Genomic DNA, 20,944 nt, shown 5'->3' with positions numbered 1-20,944 from the left:
TAGAATTTTTTGAAAATTTGTGTTTTTTTTTTTTTAATCCATGATCGAATTTTTTTTTGTAATCCATGATAGAATTTTTTGAAAATTTGTGATTTTTTTTTTTTAATCCATGATCGATTTTTTTGAAAATTTGTTAAATTTTTTTTTTAATCCATATTATTCAAAGAGAAAATACGAGAGATGATGATTCTGAGGCCACCCTATCTCAGCCATATTATTCACATATCGAGTCCCAACAGCAACAGTGTACGGATGAGCACGAAAGTGCAGGTGAGTATGAAGGATGGACAAGCTTCTGGGATTTTAGATTGGGAACACAACAAAACACTAACACTCAGGGATTTGGGAATAGTCAGACGCCTGCTAATATCGATGATTCGTTTTTAGATCGAATCAATGAATTGTTAAACGAATTCAATCAATGACACCAGCGTGACCAAGAAGAACAATAACGTCGTCTATCATTTTCTTTTTAGATCATATGTTACTAATTTTATGCTTTATTGTAGTCCATGTATATACTTATTCCATGATAATTCTATGTTTATCTTTTTATGTGATGTAAATTAAATGCTGAATGGCGGTTCATGCAGGGAAAGAACATATCAATATTCGTATATTCATTCAAAAACATGAAAATTCTTAATGGAGTACCCTCATTTCTTAATGAATTCCTAAAAAATAATATTTATAATGAATTTTAATAATTTTTTTGGATTTTTTTTAAGCTTTATTCTGACCGATTCACCCGATTCCTGATCCGGATCGCCGATTCGTCGATCCGGATCGGTTTTTTGGATGCCCGATCCGGATCACCGATCTTTTTTTTAAACCATTGGTTAAAACCATTGGGGGATACGCATTACAATCCAGTCATAGATTTAAGGAAAGTTGTTTTTGAAATATATTTTGCAAATACATACATAATCAATCCTAGAGGCGTAGAAATGGGCCAAATGTCACTTCAATACAGAAATGTGCCACATTTTATTTCAATATTCTCCCAACAATATTTTAATAGATTCAGTCTGATTTCCGAAGGGGCTTCAATCAAATGACTTGGTGTGGTTGTTGAATGTTATCATAATCTTATCAAAGCTGTCACCTCATCCATGATTCCAAACAACCAAAATTAGAGATATTGATTTCAACTTGTTTACAACCAAACCCCATTTTTACGTGAAACTAAATCAAGAAAAGCTCCAGCAATCAATCCAATTGGACCGACTAATTTGGACCAATATCGATAACACTAGTGGTCTCTCATGACACTTAACACACACAACATACACCTCCTTTGGAGTAGTCGCCACTGCCCTAAAAATCTAGGTACGTGTTCCTAACTGGAAAAAAACACACATCAAAGAAACGAAAATTGTTTCATGCGGGTTGGACCACATTTCTACATGTAAGAGTTATTTGCTACAAATTTATTTTTAAAAATTGATAGAAAGTGGGATCAATCAAATTCCACTCTAAATCTAGAATTGAACAGATCTACTCTCATATCAGCGGCAGAGCCGGCATCAATCTTATGCACGAAATATTGAAATAAAACAATAAAGTCTATTTAAATTTAATAAAATAATTATAAAATGACTTAAAAATAGAAAGAAAAAGTTATGTGGCCGGGCCAGTTGGCCCGGAACACGCAAGGCTTTGAGACCTCACCCGTATCAAGACTGTAGCTATGATTATACTATAAGTCATTCGTGTGTCTCTCTTCAAAATTGATCAAGCTTTGATTTGGTTGAATTAGAGTTTTTCTGATCTAAAACTAAAGGTTGTAGGTTGAAAGTGAGTTTCATGGGTTAGGATTTTAGGGTTTGTCTAGATCTAAGGTTTGCTCACTTCCTTTCTTGGCCAATGTGCTCTAACCCTAAAAGAGTCACAAATATGTACTTTTATAGATTGAAAACCGCATGGAATAGATAATTACAAAAAACAAGCAGGTTTGTCAGCCTCGAATCAAATTTTGAGGGTCAGAGCATACTCGAATTTGGGCAACACACCAGCACAAAGTGTGTCGCCCAGCCTAGATTCATTGAATCTGGCCAATATTTAGCTGGATGCTGAAAAGTAGGATATTGGGTTGATCTGAACTGGGCAACACAGCCTGTGTCACCCCCATATCTGGGCGATACACTTTGTGTCTCCCCACTTAGATCAGGCCCAAATCGAGAATTTTTCAGTTTCGGGGTGACATCCGCGCTTTTGAGTGATTACCTTCAAAAAATCAGGTTAAAATAAGATGTTTTGCTATTTTTCCTTGATTATTCCCAAAATCAATGAGTTTGCAGGATATTAGATCAAAAGATGAGCACTCTGGATTATGGTTTTTTGTGGTTCAAATATTCTCTAGAATAGTACGATTCTAAAGATTTAAGAAAATCATGAAATTTATCAGTTTTAGAAATGGGGTGTCTACAACGGTTAAGATGTATAAAGCATGCATATTAAAGATGGATGCCCCATCTAAAAACAATTGAAACTAACAATTCAAATGTTTTTTTAGTAGAATTGTTATTTTTAATTTTTAAAATTTATTTATTTATTCATATTCATAATCTTCATGTTAAAGATTATATGTATTTAAAAATTAAGTCCAAAAATCCATCTCAAGAATAAATTTTTAAGAGGAGCCGCATTTCTGCATGGACTAGGAGAAACCGGGTCGTTAAAAGAAAAAGCACATAATAGCACCCATGGGACTTTTGTAACTCAAAGGAAGCAATGCACATCGACATGGCACTCCAATTCAGCGGTAAAATTTGCGTATTATCCCATTTCAGATTTTTGTAGTGCTCTTATTAATTGGAACATTTTTATATAAAAGAAAGATGCAGTTCCTATAAGGCCTAATAAAATAAAGGCTTCATCTCGAATTCTCATTAGGGTATCGAAAATCTCCACGATGATTCTAAACCAATTTTTAGCATCTATCATGAAATTTGAAGCTTAAAGCTTAAAAAGTGGTACATATTTTATAGATCCGTGAACACTTTTTTAGGGCGAAACGGCCAATCTAGATATTGTATTATAAATATGCACTATTTTTAGAGCTTGAAATCTTAATTTTTTCACAACCATAATGTTCAAGGCCGAGATGATTGATTTAAAAGTTATTTAAATGTTAGAACTACAATTTCTGGTTAGTTTTGAGGTGGGGCTTTACTTATTGGGAAAAGTTTATATAGAGCCGAAGCTCTAAACAATCAAATTAGAGCTTACCTCAAAAATTTCACTAGAAGAGGTTGTTTTGATGTCCAAATATCCTCAAATTAATCATCTCGATATCAAGATGCATAGACATGAGAAAAAATGGATTTCAAGTTTTGAAAATAGTGTATTTTGTAACACATTTTTGGACCGTCAATTTTCAAGATTTTCAAGTTTTAATAGATATCTCAATATACACTATTCTTGAAGATTTAAACCTTATAATAGAGATAAAAATATTTTTTGAGGATATCAAAAAGATTTTCAGCATTGAAATCGCATTTCTCGACACTATTTAAAGGTAGGCTCTAATTTGATTGTTTAGAGCCTAGGCTCTATACAAACCACACCCTTACTTATTTTAATAGGAGTGCAGTCCTATCGAAAACATTTTCCATTTTATTTATATAACAGAACGCCATCAGATATGACATGCATTCCCATGAAAAAAGTAGGTCAGATTAGGTGTTCAGGCTCACATTGCGAGTTCAGATATCCAATATATCTCAAATCTCAATTCCACATGCTAGCATTTGGAAGTATGAGAGAGAGAGAGGTAGAGCTTTGAGCTCTACAACAACCAAAACCTCCAACACCACATTACTCAAAAGTTTTTTGGGGTAAATCGTAGGGAAAATGCCCGTACTTGTTTTCCATTAATATAAATAAAACAAATTACAGCTCAGTATTTTACAATCCTATGATAGAGAAATTGGGCAATATCGGGAGATAAAATCGAGAAGCCTAGATCGATAAATAATGACATGTGAAAAAATTGAAATCTTTTTAAAAACTATATCTATTACAATATTAGCCTCTCGATAAACGCAACCACACTACTCAATCCCATATATTTTCTTCTTCATTGGTTCAAGAAGAACAGTAGATGCACATTCTCTCTCCGCACATCTCTTCATCCATGCAACAAATTTGGGGCATTCACGTGCCAACTTGAGGCCCCCACAGCTCTCATAAGCATAGAACCATGATGCAACACCGATAGCGGGGCGATGTCCACAAATCCGAACTTCTCTCCTGAGGTCCCTTGTAGGAGTTTGATAGAATCAATGAATTCTTTCTTTTCCCTCTCTAGAGCTTGCCCTTTGCTCCTCCATATGCTGCTTCCGGTTTCATAAATCTGCACCCAACGCATTTCAAAAGTCGTAAAAGAATGCAAAAGGTTACATGCTCTTACCTTAGGTCCACTCCCTTGGGTAAATGGGTCCGCCAAGCGCCACATTCGGCGAAAAGATAAAAGGAAAAAAAGACCAAATAAATTAAAGAAAAGTATAGAATGAAACTATTATCTTCGGTACACGGTGGTCACAACTACCATTAAATGTGAAATTGGATGGTTATATTTGTTGTATTGACTAAGCTCAAAGTTTTAAAAAAAATTTATCGACCTTTGTAACAAAATTTAAGCTATTAAATTTCAGTTATAAACAGTTGTGACATCATTGTAAATGGCCTCATCGTATACAATGACTTATCAATTAGTATAGTCCTTAGGGCTTGTGCTCGCTCAAAGGGGCACTGAGGGCGCAGTGGATTCTCTGGCCATGCGTCTTCAATGTAGTTGAGGATTATAAGAGATTCACAGACAGGCTTGGATTATAAGAGATTCACAGACAGGCTTACCATCATGTAGAAGGACCGGCACCTTCTTGTATAGTGGGTTTGATGATAGGAGTAGATCACTCTTTCCCTCTAAACATTTCTCTTCTTGTATCTCAAATTCGACTCCCTTCTCCGCACCCTCATGCCAAAGGGGCTCACCCAGAAGTCCAGCAGAGTCACTTTTGTCGTTTTGCCTTCCTCTAAAATCCTTATTGGTGGGTATTAGAAAGAGATGGTTTATCTATAGCAGAGAAGAAGGTGGAGATTAGTGTTATAGGTTAATTTGTATTTGTTGGAGTTAAAACGGATGAATTGATGGGTCGAGGACTCTATGTTAGTGTTTCACTTAGCTTGACTAGCCAGCTTTCTCCATCCAGGTTGCAGAGTGGGTTTTATTGGAGATGATGTGCCTCTAAATGCCGGACCGACTTGTTAAAGCTCACAAGTTCAACAGAAAATGGACATGGGTTGATTCAGTTTCGTAGGGCTGGCAAAGGACCAGGCTGGCCTGGCCCTGACCGGGCCACAGAAACCCTGGCCCAGGCTAGGCCCTAACCCTATCAAGGTGGGCCACGCTGGATAAAAAAAAATTCAAATAAAACACAGAAAAAAAGAGAGGCCTGGGCCAGCCCTGTCCCTCGGCCCTGATGTCCTGGCCCTCGAGCTACAATTTTTGGCCCAGACCCTCCTTCTAGAGCCGAGCCAGGCCAGGCCAACCTGGCCCATTGCCACCCCTATTACAAATCTCTCTCTCTCTCTCTGAATTTACAATGTGAATCTCTCTCTCTCTCTCCGTTTATTCCTGTCTCTTTCGAATGATTTTTTTCAATTATGTTTATAAGTTTCTGATGATTTGTCTCTTTGTTGGGGGTACCACATACTCATGGAGATAACCATGAGCTTATATTTTACCATCCTATTTGGCCAGATCCCGCCAAAAATTTAAGGAAATGTTGAGAGGGAACGAATTTACTAATTTCATTTTATTTTATTTTTTGTGACGTAAATAGTTTCCAAGAAATCGAAAAGTTCTTGATAATTATGCTAATAATACATGTCCGTTTTTTATTTTAAAGAGTTTTAATACCTGAAAACATCTTAAATCGCTGCAAAGCTATTTCCGCCCGAGATCTACGAACTTCCATCTCAAAACCTATTGCGAACCTAATGATCTTTGAAGAAATGAAATATAGTCCCAGAAAAAGTACAAAATAGACCATTTTTAAGGCTCAAAATTCATATTTTTCATATTCATAATCATGGTGGTAAAGTTGATTTACTCGTGTAGGTTTCAGATCCATAATCCATCTTCAGGATGAATTTTGGAAGGTGGACACACTACAATAGGTGCATTGGACGATACACCAAAGCCCTATCCTCAGAAATTGGAAAAAAGGTAACATTCACTTTAACTATGGAGAACTCCTATGGAATTTTGCATATATGAAATATTCATTCAAAACAAACGAGTTCAGTTCAGTTATATGTCAACATTCCTCAAAAAAAAAACAAATGAGTTCAGTTATAAATGGATCAAAGAATCTATACATGTGGAAACCGCCAAACCCAGCCTCATTACCAAAAGGAAAATAAAAACAAATCAAAACCCGCACGCGTAGTAATGCATCAGATTTGGCTTTCATTGTTTAAGATATACAGACATATATGAAGAATGTGTTCAGGGTTTTTCAAATGGTTAGCAGCCCAAGAGAAAGGCAGGTCCAGATTGGGTTCAATCCCTTGAATACGAATAAGCTTGAGACAAGAGCTCTCGACTGAGTCCACTTCTGTTGATGCAATGTTGTGTGTTTGTTCAGCTTCATCCCCAGTATTCTTTATTACTTCAAAGTCATCAGGCCCTAGGGCAGATTTAATTCCTGAAGGCCCACCACCTGACTCTTTTTCTCTCATCCTTAGATCTCTCATTGAAGATTTGGGCATGAACAACTCAGGCAGTAGACTTTCCAATGCGTCTCGTAGAGAGCAGACACCTGCAATATTTTAAGCTTTTTAATAGGCTCCTTTTGTTTGAGTGTGTGAGAGGGCGAGAGAGAGAGGTTAGAAAATGATGTACTGCCAATTCCAATAATATCAATCCCACGTCTTCAATTATGAACGACCAGGACCACCAATTGGATGTCAATTACAAAGAAAATTTTCAATATGCCCTACAACATCGCAGATCCACAATAATGTAGGTACTAATCGCTGTAGTAACAATGCAAAATAGAGAGAGAGAGAATCATCCTGCAACCGACCATATGCTCACCAAAACCCCACAACCATGAGGTTATCACTGTACCATTAATGAGTTGAACGGTGATGGAGGGGAGTGCTTCGTACTGTACAAATTCAAGAATGACACCCATATACCTACATTTTCTCCATCACCATCCAACCCATGGATTGAATGGTGATAAACCAGAGTCATTATTGCTACTATGACCACATTGATCATTTTATATTTACTTAGAATATAGTATGGACAGGTGATATTTTCAACTACTAATCCAGACCTAATCAAATCATTCCTCGATCACTGAAAATGATTCTCAGAATCATTAATTGGTTAGCGAATCTGAAGCACATCAATCAAGTATGAGTTCATTAACTGATTCCATTCAATGACAATGTTATGCTTCTCAAGAAAGTCTAAGATGTATTACTATCAATTCATCAGAGAACTTGAAAGACAAAAATATGAAAGCACACCATATTTTTGGAGTTCAACCGGTCTGTTTATGTAGCGGATTTCGTCCCAACTACTGATTGGAGGTAAATCTTCCAAGTCATTCAGTTTCTCACTGACAATCCTTAAGTACAAGCGAACAGGAATCCTGCCTGGCCAGAATTAATACAAGGCATGTTAATATAAAGCCCCAAATTCTCACACTAAGAAAACTTTTTCACCTGGTACCCTGTATGTGTCCGTTCATTAACCGATGGCATGAAATACCTTCAACATACTGTTGCAGAATGATTATCAAATAGCTAACTTTCAAATCTTCTTAGACGGTTTCGTACTTTACTTTTATTATGTAATTTTGAAGGAAACAAGTAAGCAGGTGGCATGAAGCATAGAAAATGTTGCTATCATCTCTTTGTAATTTCAATGAAGAAACATTGCAGTCAACAGAGGAAACAAAAGAGGCACTCTTCTCTTTAGGCATAAGGACAGAGGGTTTCCACCTTTGTTTGTAGTCTCATCTTATGGATTTCCTCTTGAAAACAAGTGGTCCATTGATGTTGAGAACCATTACAAGTTCAAGTGTCATGCCCCCCATCATTATGCATGAAACTCTTTAGGTGGTTATGGTTTATATCAACAAGCCTTCAGGTACATTATTAATACGCAAGTAGTCTTGATAAGAATCCAACACTTTATAATGGTCATTTTCATAAAACTGTCTTAATCACTAGGATATACTTTACAATCCACTCATTAATTTAAGAGAAGTTGTTTCTGAAATATATTTTGTACATACATGCTAACATAATGGATCCTAGAGGCATGAAAATGTGCCAATTGTCATTCAATATTATGGAAAATGTGCCATGTCATTTCAATATTCTCCCACTAATATTTTGATATATGCAATTTTCAATATCACGACTCAGATCCCATGTGTTATTCTCCAATGTTATCATAATCAGACCGGCAGCTACACTAGTTAGGGATTTAGTCCAATCAAAACTGTCTTAATTGCTACTCCGCTAGTTGAACCTATAGGACCAGATTTTCAAAAAATAAAAATAAAATTAGGAATAATAGCTTAAATATATAAAATATTACAAAAAGTCATCCAACCTTGTTTAGGTGGTTCAAACGGTAGGAATAGGCTGGTCCGACAAAACTAGTGAAATATTGATTTCAACCAGTTTTGGACCAAACCAAATCTCTACTTGAAAACCAAACCGGCTAAGGCAACAGCTGGCAGGCCAACCGGTTGGAGCAGCCAATCTGGACCAGTGTTAATAACACTCGTTTTGTCTCTCATGCCATGCATGCCTAGTGGAATAGTCCCCAGTACCACTGAATTCTACCTGCACATACGTGCACATTAATACAAGCACATAACATCCATATGGAGCTCCAATTCAATGGTATAACTCGGGTATGCTCTCATTTCAGAGTGTAATCTCGTAGTATGTTCAATTTTTTCTAGTGCTCTCATATAATGGAAATTTTAATACAAAAGAATGCTATGCAGTTCCATGGAATAAGTAGGTCGAGATTAGGTGTTCAGGCTCACAAACAGAATGTGCTTAAATATGCAAGATATCTCAAACTCAATTCCACACGTTATACCAGCATGACAAATTGAATTTGGAAGTTCAATTAAAATCGACCTGTTTGATTTGGTCCAGTAAATCAGTTTCACTAAAGCTATGTTGACCATACATAGAGACTGGAGATGGTTTGTATGTACCTTCTCCAATGGTCCCAAACTTGAGCCTCGAAAATATACGTGTGTAGCATTCCAGATCACCTAAAAATAATCAGAAAACCAAATATTACGAGCTTTATTGTTGTCAAACCAAAGCAAATCAGAAGAAAATGCGTGGTGATAAGCTCATATCATCACATGTGACCATAACCTCCTATCATGTGATCCATATGTCATATGGTGAAAATAACAAGGGGGGGGGGAAGAACTATTTATAGAAAAATAAGTATAGCCTTATCGTGATATGATTTACAGATATGCTATAGGAAAACCAATGCACCTTGAAACTGGAGTACAAACTTCTTATAAGTGACAACAACAGTGTTTCAAAAAGCGCTAGGCGGCTCCTAGGCGGTCGGGGGGGTCCAGGCCATCCAACGCCTAGGCAGGCGCCCAAAACCTGGGTGGCCTAGTAGAAATATTTTTTTTGGGTTTTCTCTCTTTAAAATAGCCTCTAATGGGTTTTAGGTTTCAAATGAACCCAAAACCTACCATTTTGCCTCTTTAGTATTAAAAAAATGACCAAAAAATACCCTCAATGAGCCGCAATTTTTCCCCTAGTGGGGCGCAGGCCCTGGGGGGCCGCCTAGGCCGGTTCAGGCGGCTGCCCAGGGAAATCCGCCCAGGTGCTGGGCAGTCGGCTTTTTGAATCAATGGACAACAATACAAGTAATCATATCTATTACTGAGTATCTAAACAGATATGCCCCCACTTTAAAGATCACTTATCTAAAAGTCCAACTCATCTTAATAATAGTATTTAACAAAAAAAATGAAAATGACCTTTAAAGCACATTATCTAGTCAACAGTGCATCTCCATGAAGCAAGGTAGGTCATAAAATCTAAACCCCACAATTAACAGCATAATGCAAAAATCCACATATACTCTACATTAGACTTGAAAAAAGTATCTTGGGTTTGGAGCCAAGATAAAAAAATAAACATCCCAGAGATATACAAATTCCTAAGTATTTTAACACCAAGCCCAATATGAAATTCGCATGTGCTACCAATTTAAGAGGTAGATTGGGGTAAGACACAAGATATTTGTTGCTAACAAGCAGTCTTGACTCTTGACTGAGATTAAATGATGTGAAAGAGCATCATAACAATATAAAAGCTGAAAAGTCTTCAAAGTGAAATTTCACAGGATTGCTCGATCAAACTTGTCATAGACCATAATGTAATGCGTATGGTTTCTATAAGGTTGCAACCTTAAACAATCTAATTAAGGTGCACCTCCAATTTGTATCATGACATGTAGTTTTGGTGTGAAAATTTCTTAGAGCTATCTGAAAATCTATTTTCATATATAACTATAAAATTTTGAACTACAAAAATGGTTAAAATCAAGTAGATCTATAAACATATGAAAACATTTAAAATGGACGGTCTAGATAATGTGTTGCAAGATGCACTATTTCTGGGATTCAATCTTTTTTAATATTATTATTTTGATACATCTTGATATCGAGATTATTAATTACAGTGTTTTTCAACATTAAAACAACCTTTTTCAGATGGATTTTTGAAGTGCATCTTTAATTCTACATTTTAAGGTTGCAACCTTATATAAAGTTTTTCCTAATATAATATTGATTTAACTAATGCTCGTAGGCATATATTGTTGATATAAAAGGTCAAAGAAATGACGCTGATAAGATTATTGGAATGAAAAGGAAAAGTTAGAAATTGAGAAAATCCATTATAAGGATCATCAGATAATAATGTTATTAATTTCCTTCCAAGGTTCCCCTAAGGGTTGCTATACCGTCCTTTTTGAGTTTCACATTTGCTCCTCATGGAACTTGACTGTTAATAGATTCAGCCAATGTTCCCTGAGAGCTTCAATGACCATCTGATCCAGATTTTTCACAACATAAATCAGTACCTACCAATGGCACTAATGTCGTTACATCATTCTTAAAAAAAATAAAAAAATAACAAATAAAAATAAAAAAAGTAAAATGCTATACAATATGTCAATATATACATTCATCGATTCGCACATCACAGGTATAACTTGAACGATGGGCAAAACGATGTCAAATATACATTTTTGCAATCAACCAAAAAACGAAAAGTATGAACCCAACTAGTCAATGAGGTTATGTACAACCATAGACTTTTTCCAAACCATTCTATACTCAGTAAGAACAGTTCCATGGTTTAATATGGGATAGAGTTATTTCCAGTTTCCGCTCCAAATGAATTGCGAATTAAGAGTGGGAGATGAGGAGCCAAAGAAATTTTCTAGCAAAACCCCCTGAAATATTTTTAATAATTTACAATTCTTAAGTCAAGTAAGTTGACATAATTTGCCTCAGCAGGTAGTCATCATCATTTCTGAGACAATATCACGCAGATTTACTGCATTTGCAATGATAGGTAAAGTAATAGCGAGCAGTTCAAACCTTTCACCACGCTCTGCCAAAGCATTAGCTGGTCAGGCTGTGACATGTTCATGACACACTTGCAGTTCCCATTCATTATATATGCTGCCTGCATATCAATAAAAAGAGTTTACAAATTTTGGCACAAATCACTTCAGTGAAACACATGTCTGAATGATTACCACAAAATTCCCATTTCGAAACATATCCAAAGGACATTTCATTTGCAACAATACACAAATTTAACCCACTCAATACAAATCTTAGATGCCTAGGGTAAGACTGGGAATGCACATCTACATTTAAACCTATACTACAAAATATATGAGCTCTAAATCAAGTTAATTTTACCTCTTTCAATGAGTTAATGAAGCTCCACTTTACACTGTCCTCGCCCTCATAGGGACTCAAAGTCTCTGAAGGATACGCTCTGAAATGGACCTACAAACTGTAACTCATTAATAAGTTTTTGTGGCAGGATATTACATAGCTTGACACACATAAATAAAGGTGTCAATGTAGCATTCATTTCAAGCCAAGTACAGTGCCACATACTTTGAGTTTCAGATAAAGGGCACAATTTTCATAAATGGGTTCACCCCAAGTCAGGGTTGTGAACCATGTGATCCATAATTCCAAGAAATAGTAAATTGGCATTTAAGTCAAGACTATGCCAACCATTGCATATACAAAGTAACTCTATTGACACATTGGCCCATGCGTTGTGCATAAAGCAGTCTAAGGTAATCATGTGATATATAATCAATGATTAAGTGGTCCATGGAAACTCATCCATAAGCACAGATCAATTCGGCTCATTTAGGCTCCTTGCAAGTCATATGATTTCAGCAAGATCTACATGGAGGGGAAAAAGTTGACACAGATACCCACGTGAACATAGAGAATCTCTGAAATATATTGTTCTGCTATTAACAACATTCAATGTTTAATAAGGTGAACAAACTCTGACATGCACACCACCCAACAATAGTAAGACGAGAATGAATATTCGCAAACCTCAAGTTGATTAAAGGTTGAAGCCAAACAATCCTATAAATAAATCCTAGAAGCTAAAGAATGCAGTTTGGCCCAATGAGTTCCCTTGGGAATAGTTCCCAGTTAACCTACCTAGCATAAAACAAAGACCTGGAGACTAAGGTTTGTAGGTAATTGGCATGAAGGGGAAAATTATTTTCTTAATTGGTACTTTAATACCAAAAGATATGATTGGTTTATAAAGACTTCATCCTCCTATCGACAACCATTTCAGATTTCTGCAGTAAAATATCACACAGAATATGTACCTTCACATAACATAATAAACCTCACAAGCAAATATTTTTAGAAGTTTGGTAAAGACATTGTGTAGTGCATGAGATACCCTTTAAATACTATTTAATGTCAAGGGTTCCCTGAATATAAGCACAGAGGGAAACAATTTGAAATGCGGCGAATTAATATAGAAAATGTCACAATCTACAGTACGATCTTAAAGCCATGGTACCATCTTTGACTGGAGCATTTTAGATCAGAAGCTTAAATAATTTCAATCCACAGCAATTTTACAACAGAACAACCAATTAGAATATAATAAAATAAACATTAGACAATCTCTGATGAAATTCTCACAATAAGCCCAGTCTCCTACCGTTAAATTCCAAGGCCTTTCTGGTTCAGCACATAGAAGATCAAAAAGAACCCCTGTTGGTATATACCTGAAAATAAGCACAGAACAAGCACAACTCTTCTAGGGAACAGAAATAACATAAAGGAATACAATGAAGTAAGCATACGTCATCGAGCATGCTTGTTAATTATGTTTATGAGACTTCTAGCATTTCAAAATGTATATTATTCAATCATGAATAATGACGGTTGCATATGCTTTTAGGTTCCCATTTATATTTTAAAAAAAAAATTCCAAATGTTCGTGCAGTATACAAACCCTTAAAAAACTTTCTTTTTTTGGCAGTACTTTGTTTTTGTTTTAATTATCTGCAGCAGATAAATTATCATCTTCAAGCTCATTGATCAAAGGGTACTTTGTTTTCGTTTTGATTATCTGAAGCAGATAAATTATCGTCATCAAGCTCATTGATGAAAGGAAAGGCCTTTGTTGTGGCACTCTTGAGTCTCAATATTAGAATGTTTTTATATTTTTTTATTTTAATGAAGGCAATTCTTAGAATGTTGTCTGATGGCTCGATACAAGAAGGGAAGGTAATTCTGGCATAATACAATAGCAAAATCAACAATTTCTTCTCCAAATTCTATGTTTCGAACTTCATTAGTAAAATAAGGGAATGTAACACTACTGATATCAGAATCGGACAGGCCAGGCGGGAGCCAAAACCGGTGTCCACACCAGTCAGATGTGAGATCCCAAACTGGTGCGACATGGAACCAAGTCGATCTGTTGGACCAGCCAGTTCCACTGGTCCAGGTCAAACCAGCCGATCCTGGTCTTCTTAATCTACGGAGATGGAATATTTATGGGGGCAATGCTTCAAAAAGCGCTAGGCGGCACCTAGGCGGTCGCCCCCAGAACCTAGGTGGCCCAGAAGACAAAAAAACAATTTGGGGTTTCTCAATCTAAAATAGCCTCTAATGAGTTTTACGTTTCAAATAAACCTAAAACCCACAATTTTTCCCCTTCAGTATTAAAAAAATGACCTAAAAATACCCTCAAGGAACCGCATTTCCGCCCTTGGGAGGGCGTACACCTAGGCGCGTTAAGGTGTCGCCCAGGCGGGTTCTTGGGCGCATAGGCAGGCCCCAAGGGATATTCGCCTAATTTCGCCGCCTAGGCTTGGGCAATGTTCCTAGGCCTTCTGGACCGCCTAGGCGCTAGGCAATCTGCTTTTTTGAACAATGTATGGCGGCTATTTTCTGGTCAAAATGGAAAGAAAGATTGGCCTTTTTTAATATTGTCTAGTCATTATTTACCCTAAAACATTTTGCTAAAGACCCACGAGATTCCTAAAAATAAAACAAAGAAAGGGATTTTTCTACCACCCTTTTCTCTAAACCAAAAACCTAAGCATGCCCAACTTCTCTCTGCAGATTCTCCAGCGAATCGGCCCTCTATCACTCAAGTTTCCGGGCGATCCCAGCAAACTAGTAAGCTCATGAGTTCTATTTTTCTTCTTCTAGATTTATAACTTTGAATAAAAATAAGGGAAAAAAAAAAGATTTTAAAAGGTTTTAGAAAGAGGATTCTATGTTGATGTTTTTGGCAAATTTTTTCATAGGTTAATAAATGGATATTAACGTGGGTTTAATGTACTGATTGTTATGGTCTTTTAGCTTGGAACATTTGAGATTATTGGGGTGGATTTTGTACTTGTAATATATAGGAAATGGTGTTTTGGGAATTGGGTATTGTTTAGGGCTTTCTATTATGTCTTTCTCGATTATGGAAGTTTTGAGGTGTTTAATGTAGTGACTATTTTGGTTTCAAAGGTGAAGGATTTTAGGTTTTAGAGCGCTCTTTGTACCTGCTATGATATGGGAATCTGTGTTTTGGGTGTTGTTTATTGTTTTGGGGCTTTTCTTAATGGAAGTTGCTATTGGTGATTGTTTTGGTTTTTGGGGTGGAAGATTAGAGGTTTTGGGCTGCATATGTGCTTGTTATGATATGAGAGTCAGTGTTCTAAGCATTGGATATTGTTTTTTATTTTTTATAATTTATGAAAATTGCAATAAGTTTAGGGCTTGTCTGGATGTACTCGTTATCATTAATAATTCATTACTTCAACAAAATTAACCAGATAATAAATTATGTCTTTTGGCAGTGTCCATTATAAACTTATCTGAGATTAGCTTACAGGCTGTGTTCCAAAAGCCTATCTTTTTGGAAGATTAGAGGTTTTGGGCTGCATATGTGCTTGTTATGATATGAGAGTCAGTGTTCTAAGCATTGGATATTGTTTTCGATTTTTTATAAGTTATGAAAATTGCAATAAGTTTAGGGCTTGTCTGGATGTACTCGTTATCACTAATAATTCATTACTTCAACAAAATTAACCAGATAATAAATTATGTCTTTTGGCAGTGTCCACTATAAACTTATCTGAGATTAGCTTACAGGCTGTGTTCCAAAAGCCTATCTTTTTGGAAATTAAATTTTACTTTATGTGCAATAATTTACTGAAAATCACATTTTTTTTTGCCAGAAATAGCTAAAAATAATAGAAACTTGCCGAAAAAGTTAAATAAATCAATAATATTATACATAATGCAAGATACGTAACAAACTGCTAACAAGATAAAATTGTCAAGAGCACATAAGTTTGAGATAATACTCCAGATAATATTAACTATCATCCTAATAGGCCCTAATGTGGTCATTCTATTGGTATTTTGGGCGGAAAACTTGAGGTCCTAGTATGCGTTCTGTGCTTGTTATGAACGGGAATCAATATTTAGGGTGTTGGCTTTCCTATTTTAGTTATTCACTTACCCTATGAATCTATAATTCAATTTTTATATGTATCCTTTTTTAAAAAATTTACAGAGGATTTTTGTACAATTTTTGTTTTTGATGTTAGGACTCTTGAAAATTATTTTTATTTTTTGGTTGGTGAATAGTGAAATGTGAATTGGTGATTTGAGTACAGAACGATGTGGTTAGGGTGCTGTATTTGGTATTGATTTTGGTAGGAGTTTATGTGATAATTTGAGTGATGTTGATTACCCAAATAAAAATTGTGGATCTAACAAAGTAGCCAACCCCAAATAGTTGGGATAAGGCTCAGATGATGATGATGATGATGATGATTTAGATCTAACAAAGTGAAATCTGACCCAGAATGGGGGCATGTAAATAGAGTTATTAATGGGGATAAAAATGATAACATGTGTATCTATCGAAACACTTCAAAAAAAACATGTGTATCTATCAAACAAAACCATAAAGGTAGGGGGCATTCACCTGGTCAAGGAGCATTTGGCTCACAACAACGGCAATGTGATCAAATGCCCTAAGGTGCCTGCCCATGCATGTATGAAATACAACAAAGGATTGTGAATCACCAAAGTGAGAGGTAAAAACAGGCCATAACTGCTAATGAGATTGGGATCAATACCCAAGCTCAGGGTGGTAATCAGGTTGGGTGAGCCCAGAGAGACACCAGGTTGATCCAAGTTAGATCCAACTCTAGGTGCTTAAAAATGGACCCACCAATTACAGTCTAGGTCCAAGACCCTGGACATGGCAGCTGGCTGGTTTGGGTCCGAGTCCAAGGAGACCCAAGTCACCCAACTAGTGGGTCCTCATTTTCCCTTATAATCTAGTATTTTTTAGATATGTCTTTTTTCCATTCATTATATCCCATGCCTCTCTTTCTCTGATTCAAGTCAAAATGCATATTGCATGTAATGGAATAGGGATCAGAGACATTGATGAAGGCCAAAAGGTGCTTTCGAGAATCAACAATGTCCATCAAAAGCACAGGAGACAAGGCATGGCACAATGTCAATCTAATGATAATGGAACTTTTACGCAACAAACAGTGAAGGGATACTGGCATGCCAATCAGAACTCAAAAAGTAAAAATAAGAACCTGATGATGCAAAAAATACCTTGGATCAATCAATACCATTGAGAGCGCCAAGTTGAATAAGCAACAAAAAAAAATTGCAATGATGCTTCATGGACAATTGCAATTATGGTTTTCCTCAAGAAAGAAGATACAAAGGACACTGAAACAGACTTGCAGAAACTATTAACAGATCGGATTTGGGCTTGGGCTTGGGCTTGGGTTTGATTCACAAAGGTGTTGCTGCTAGAATAAAGCCCAAGTTCAAATCCTAAAGCTGAACTACCAAAAAAAGGAAAAGGCAATTGATAAAAATCTTCTAATGATTGTGAACTTGTGACCATAGAAAATAATGCACTAAGGAGGAACCACTAGAGATATATTGGCAGAGAATGATAGTACCCCTTCTCATCCATTATGTTTGTGAATGATCTGTCAACCAAATACTAAGAGTAAATCATGGTGAAATAGATGATTCTCATAATCCAAAAAAATAATAAGTGCATACAAAATGACAAAGGTCATCACAATGAACAAAACAATTTTAAACAAGGCCAAAAGACAGCTCCATATACAAATGTATAAGAAAGACAAACGATACAAATGAAATAATTTCAACTAGTTATTTACCTCAAAAAACAAAAACAAAAACCTTCAGAATAAGTTACATCACTAACAGCAACTCCATCTTCGCGAAGAACACATCAAGATTATTCATATTCGCGAAGAACAAATCAAGATTATTCATACATTTATGCTGCTCTCATTCACATTCCAGGAAAACAGTACATTAGCAAACCACTTTCAAAAGAGAGAAACTTCTTTAGAAACGGACATATACAAATGAATAAATGATAAACAACAATTATCAAAAATGATTCAAGAAAAACATACCATTTTAATGGCAAGCCTTTGTAATCAAACCAAACAGTGTCCAATCCAGGAGGAAGTGTGCTACTAAAATGAGGCTTTATTAGAGGTATTAATAGAGGCAAGTACCCATTACGAGGACCTAAAACCTGAAATTCCATTTCCCAACACCATAAATATCTAAAAGCACATACTCAAAGAGAATGAAGAGCATAGATGACCTAGCACAGAACACAAAGGGCCTGAGTAAAACCGAAAAGCTGACTAAAAATTTATGATACAAATCAAAGTTGAAAACCATTATGAGAATAATCAATAATCACAGATGAAATATCACTGTAAAATACAGAAGAAAAAGAGTCTGCTAAAATAGCACGGTAAAATCTAGAGTGAGAAAGAAAAGACTGTCCGAAGATGCTTTGAGTCAATAGACTACGGAAACTAAATAGAATAGAGTAGAGAGACAGAGATGAACAGGAAGAAGGTAGAGAGAGATACCAAAGCAGGAGGAGGAGCAGGAAGAGTGGTGACTTCAGATTCATGGAGGTGGATCTGCAAAGGGATGGCCCCCTCCCAAACATACTTCTTGGCTTCTGAACCATCCATTTGCAGTTTATCTCTGGAGAGAGAAAATTACATCCCCCTGACCCGCCAAAAGAATTATTTCATCACGAGATCCCTCTAATTTTGCAATCTACAGAGAGAGAAAACCGCAATGCCTTTTTTTTTTATGTAGAAAATGATAATATCCGAGAGATCGCTTCCTTTTGCTTCAGTGTGGTGAGAGAAAATCACATCTGCTGTTCAATCAAAGGTTTTAGGCAGAAATAACTTCGGCTTTTATCGTTCGAGAGAAAACGCCTAATTTTTTTCAGTCGTAAAATACATGGCAAAGCTTTTTACGCTTCCACTACAACATAATATTTACCTCTCTCCCTTTATCCAACCCTCCATTTCGAATGGAGGGTTAAAATTATCTCAATTACATTGTCACATTTCTATATTATTTTATTTTTAATTATTTTTTTATAAACTATTTAGACACCAAATTTTGTACATCAAATCTTCTATTAAACTCGTTAAAATATTTTCAATAAAATAAAATGATCAAAATACTTTTAAAAAATAAAATGATCAAAATACCTTTAAAAGTTTTAAAAAATATTTTGATTATTATATTTTATTAAAAAATTATTTTTAATATGTTTTATAAATGCACCTCAATGAGATGATGGCACGTATCAAATTTCTTATTCATACATAAAAAAACTAAAAATAAAATATTTTGAGACGTCGAATCTAAGATCAAACGATAAATGACTTTCTTGATCAAAATTAAACGGATGGATAGTAGGGAAAGCATAAACCTTCTATAATGTAGAAAAAATATAAAAAGTATAGAAACCTTTTCCAAAATACATAAGAACGTTTATGAAACTCTACACCAAATTGCAGAGAGACCCTGAGTTTTACTTCAGTGCAGCTCTCTAGACCTAAGGATTAAGGAGTCACTTTTTTTAATGTTTGCAAAATAACTGGTAATTTAAAATGCAGAAAACGAATAGCGGGAGGGTCCAAAGTCCAAACTCATGGAAATTTCGGTTTGGGGATCGGCAATTCAAAGTGTTGCGGAAACTATCTGGAGTTCTTGACAATAGAAAGATACTATTCGTGCTCGCGCGGGAATAAATTATATCATTTACTCTGCTTGGGGTATTTATTAGATCTCAAATTCTGGAGATGTAATCCTTAAATCCTATGGACTGATTTCACCATAAAATTTTTTGAAATAAACATTCTATGTACTAGAAAAAAAATAAGAAAGACTCAAGATTGAAAAAAAAAAAATAATGACTCAAGATTGAATAGAGACTTGTCCAATTTTTTAAGGGTTAGATTTGAGTGTCACAATTTCAAAATTCAAATTTTCATCTAAAAGTGATCATCTAGTAATTCTTAATTCTTATGTAGTTCCCAAAACATTAGACAAAAAGTTTTCTAAGTAGGTGTTTTGAGTGATGGAATGGATACATAATATGCTCCCGCGTGAGCACAATATACATGCACTCGACTTTATGTCACGATCACTCTCCTCCCTCGGATTTTAAATTGCGTGGTTGTGGTTGTAAGTGTCTTTGACTAAACTCTAACTTCCCCTTTAAACACTTCGTATTGGACCTAGCCTATCCGAGGTTTAAACACTTCGTATTGGACCTAGCCTATCCGAGGTTTAAAAACACTTCGTATTGGACCTAGCCCATCCGAGGGCAGTCCAATTTTGTTTAAAATTTTGGCAATTAATAGAAGGAAAAAGTTTATATAAGGATGCAACTTTATAATTTAGAACTACGAATGCACCTCAAAAGTCCGTCGAAAAAGGTAGTTTTAATGTTGAAAAACCCTTTGATTGGTCATCTTGAGATATATGACCATGAAAAATAAAAAGATTTTAAATCTCAAAAATAATACATATTACAATATATTATCTACACCGTCCATTTTCAAGATTTTCATATGTTTATAGATCTACTCGATTTTAACCACTTTTTAAATTTAAAATTTGATAATTAAATATAAAAATAGATTTTGAGATAAGCCTTAGAACATCTTACATCAAAATTATATATCAAGATAAAATTTGAAGATGCACCCTACCTCTACAGCTACGGATGCATATGCCAACTGCACCCTTAATAGAAAACATCTCACTTGCTAATATTTACATTTTAAGATTCACTTTTTATATGGTGGTCCACTGCTCTTCTTTTTCATTATTATGCCAATTGTTTGGTATTACAAGTGACATGAGCCATCTGAAGCATGTGAATCTAAAACCGTACTTGAAGCTTGGGA

At 35.6% G+C, this 20,944-nt stretch overlaps 1 protein-coding gene and 1 long non-coding RNA gene across 25 annotated transcripts; one reads left to right on the top strand and one right to left on the bottom strand.

Moving 5' to 3' along the window:
* Positions 1-5,457: 5,457 nt before the first annotated feature.
* LOC148780317 (uncharacterized) lies at positions 5,458-6,746 on the top strand. Its single transcript, XR_016041075.1, has 2 exons — positions 5,458-5,611; positions 6,128-6,746. It is a non-coding gene; the product is annotated as an uncharacterized LOC148780317 (long non-coding RNA).
* APG5 (autophagy protein Apg5 family) lies at positions 6,273-18,901 on the bottom strand. Of its 24 annotated transcripts, none has more exons than XM_088847250.1 (9): positions 18,590-18,901; positions 18,116-18,240; positions 17,624-17,653; positions 13,330-13,396; positions 12,033-12,129; positions 11,703-11,790; positions 9,270-9,329; positions 7,552-7,680; positions 6,273-6,830 (listed from the first exon to the last, which is right to left on the bottom strand). In XM_088847250.1, exons 6-9 carry the CDS (start codon positions 11,776-11,778, stop codon positions 6,466-6,468), a joined length of 630 nt encoding a protein of 209 aa, XP_088703376.1. In that variant the 5' UTR covers positions 11,779-11,790; positions 12,033-12,129; positions 13,330-13,396; positions 17,624-17,653; positions 18,116-18,240; positions 18,590-18,901; the 3' UTR covers positions 6,273-6,465. The 24 variants fall into 24 exon arrangements, 22 of the variants coding, with proteins under 22 accessions (XP_088703376.1, XP_088703371.1, XP_088703386.1 ...); XM_088847245.1 differs by having other exon boundaries at positions 12,033-12,122; XM_088847260.1 differs by having other exon boundaries at positions 13,330-13,382; positions 16,615-17,653; positions 18,590-18,675.
* Positions 18,902-20,944: the final 2,043 nt, after the last annotated feature.

The sequence above is a fragment of the Amborella trichopoda genome, chromosome 9, assembly GCF_054954075.1.
Source record: "Amborella trichopoda isolate Santa Cruz 75 chromosome 9, AtrichopodaSantaCruz75HAP2 v2.0, whole genome shotgun sequence".
In the NCBI taxonomy this organism is placed as follows: domain Eukaryota; kingdom Viridiplantae; phylum Streptophyta; class Magnoliopsida; order Amborellales; family Amborellaceae; genus Amborella; species Amborella trichopoda.
Note: the sequence above shows the minus strand (reverse complement) of the source record. Positions and strands in the feature narration are given on the sequence as shown.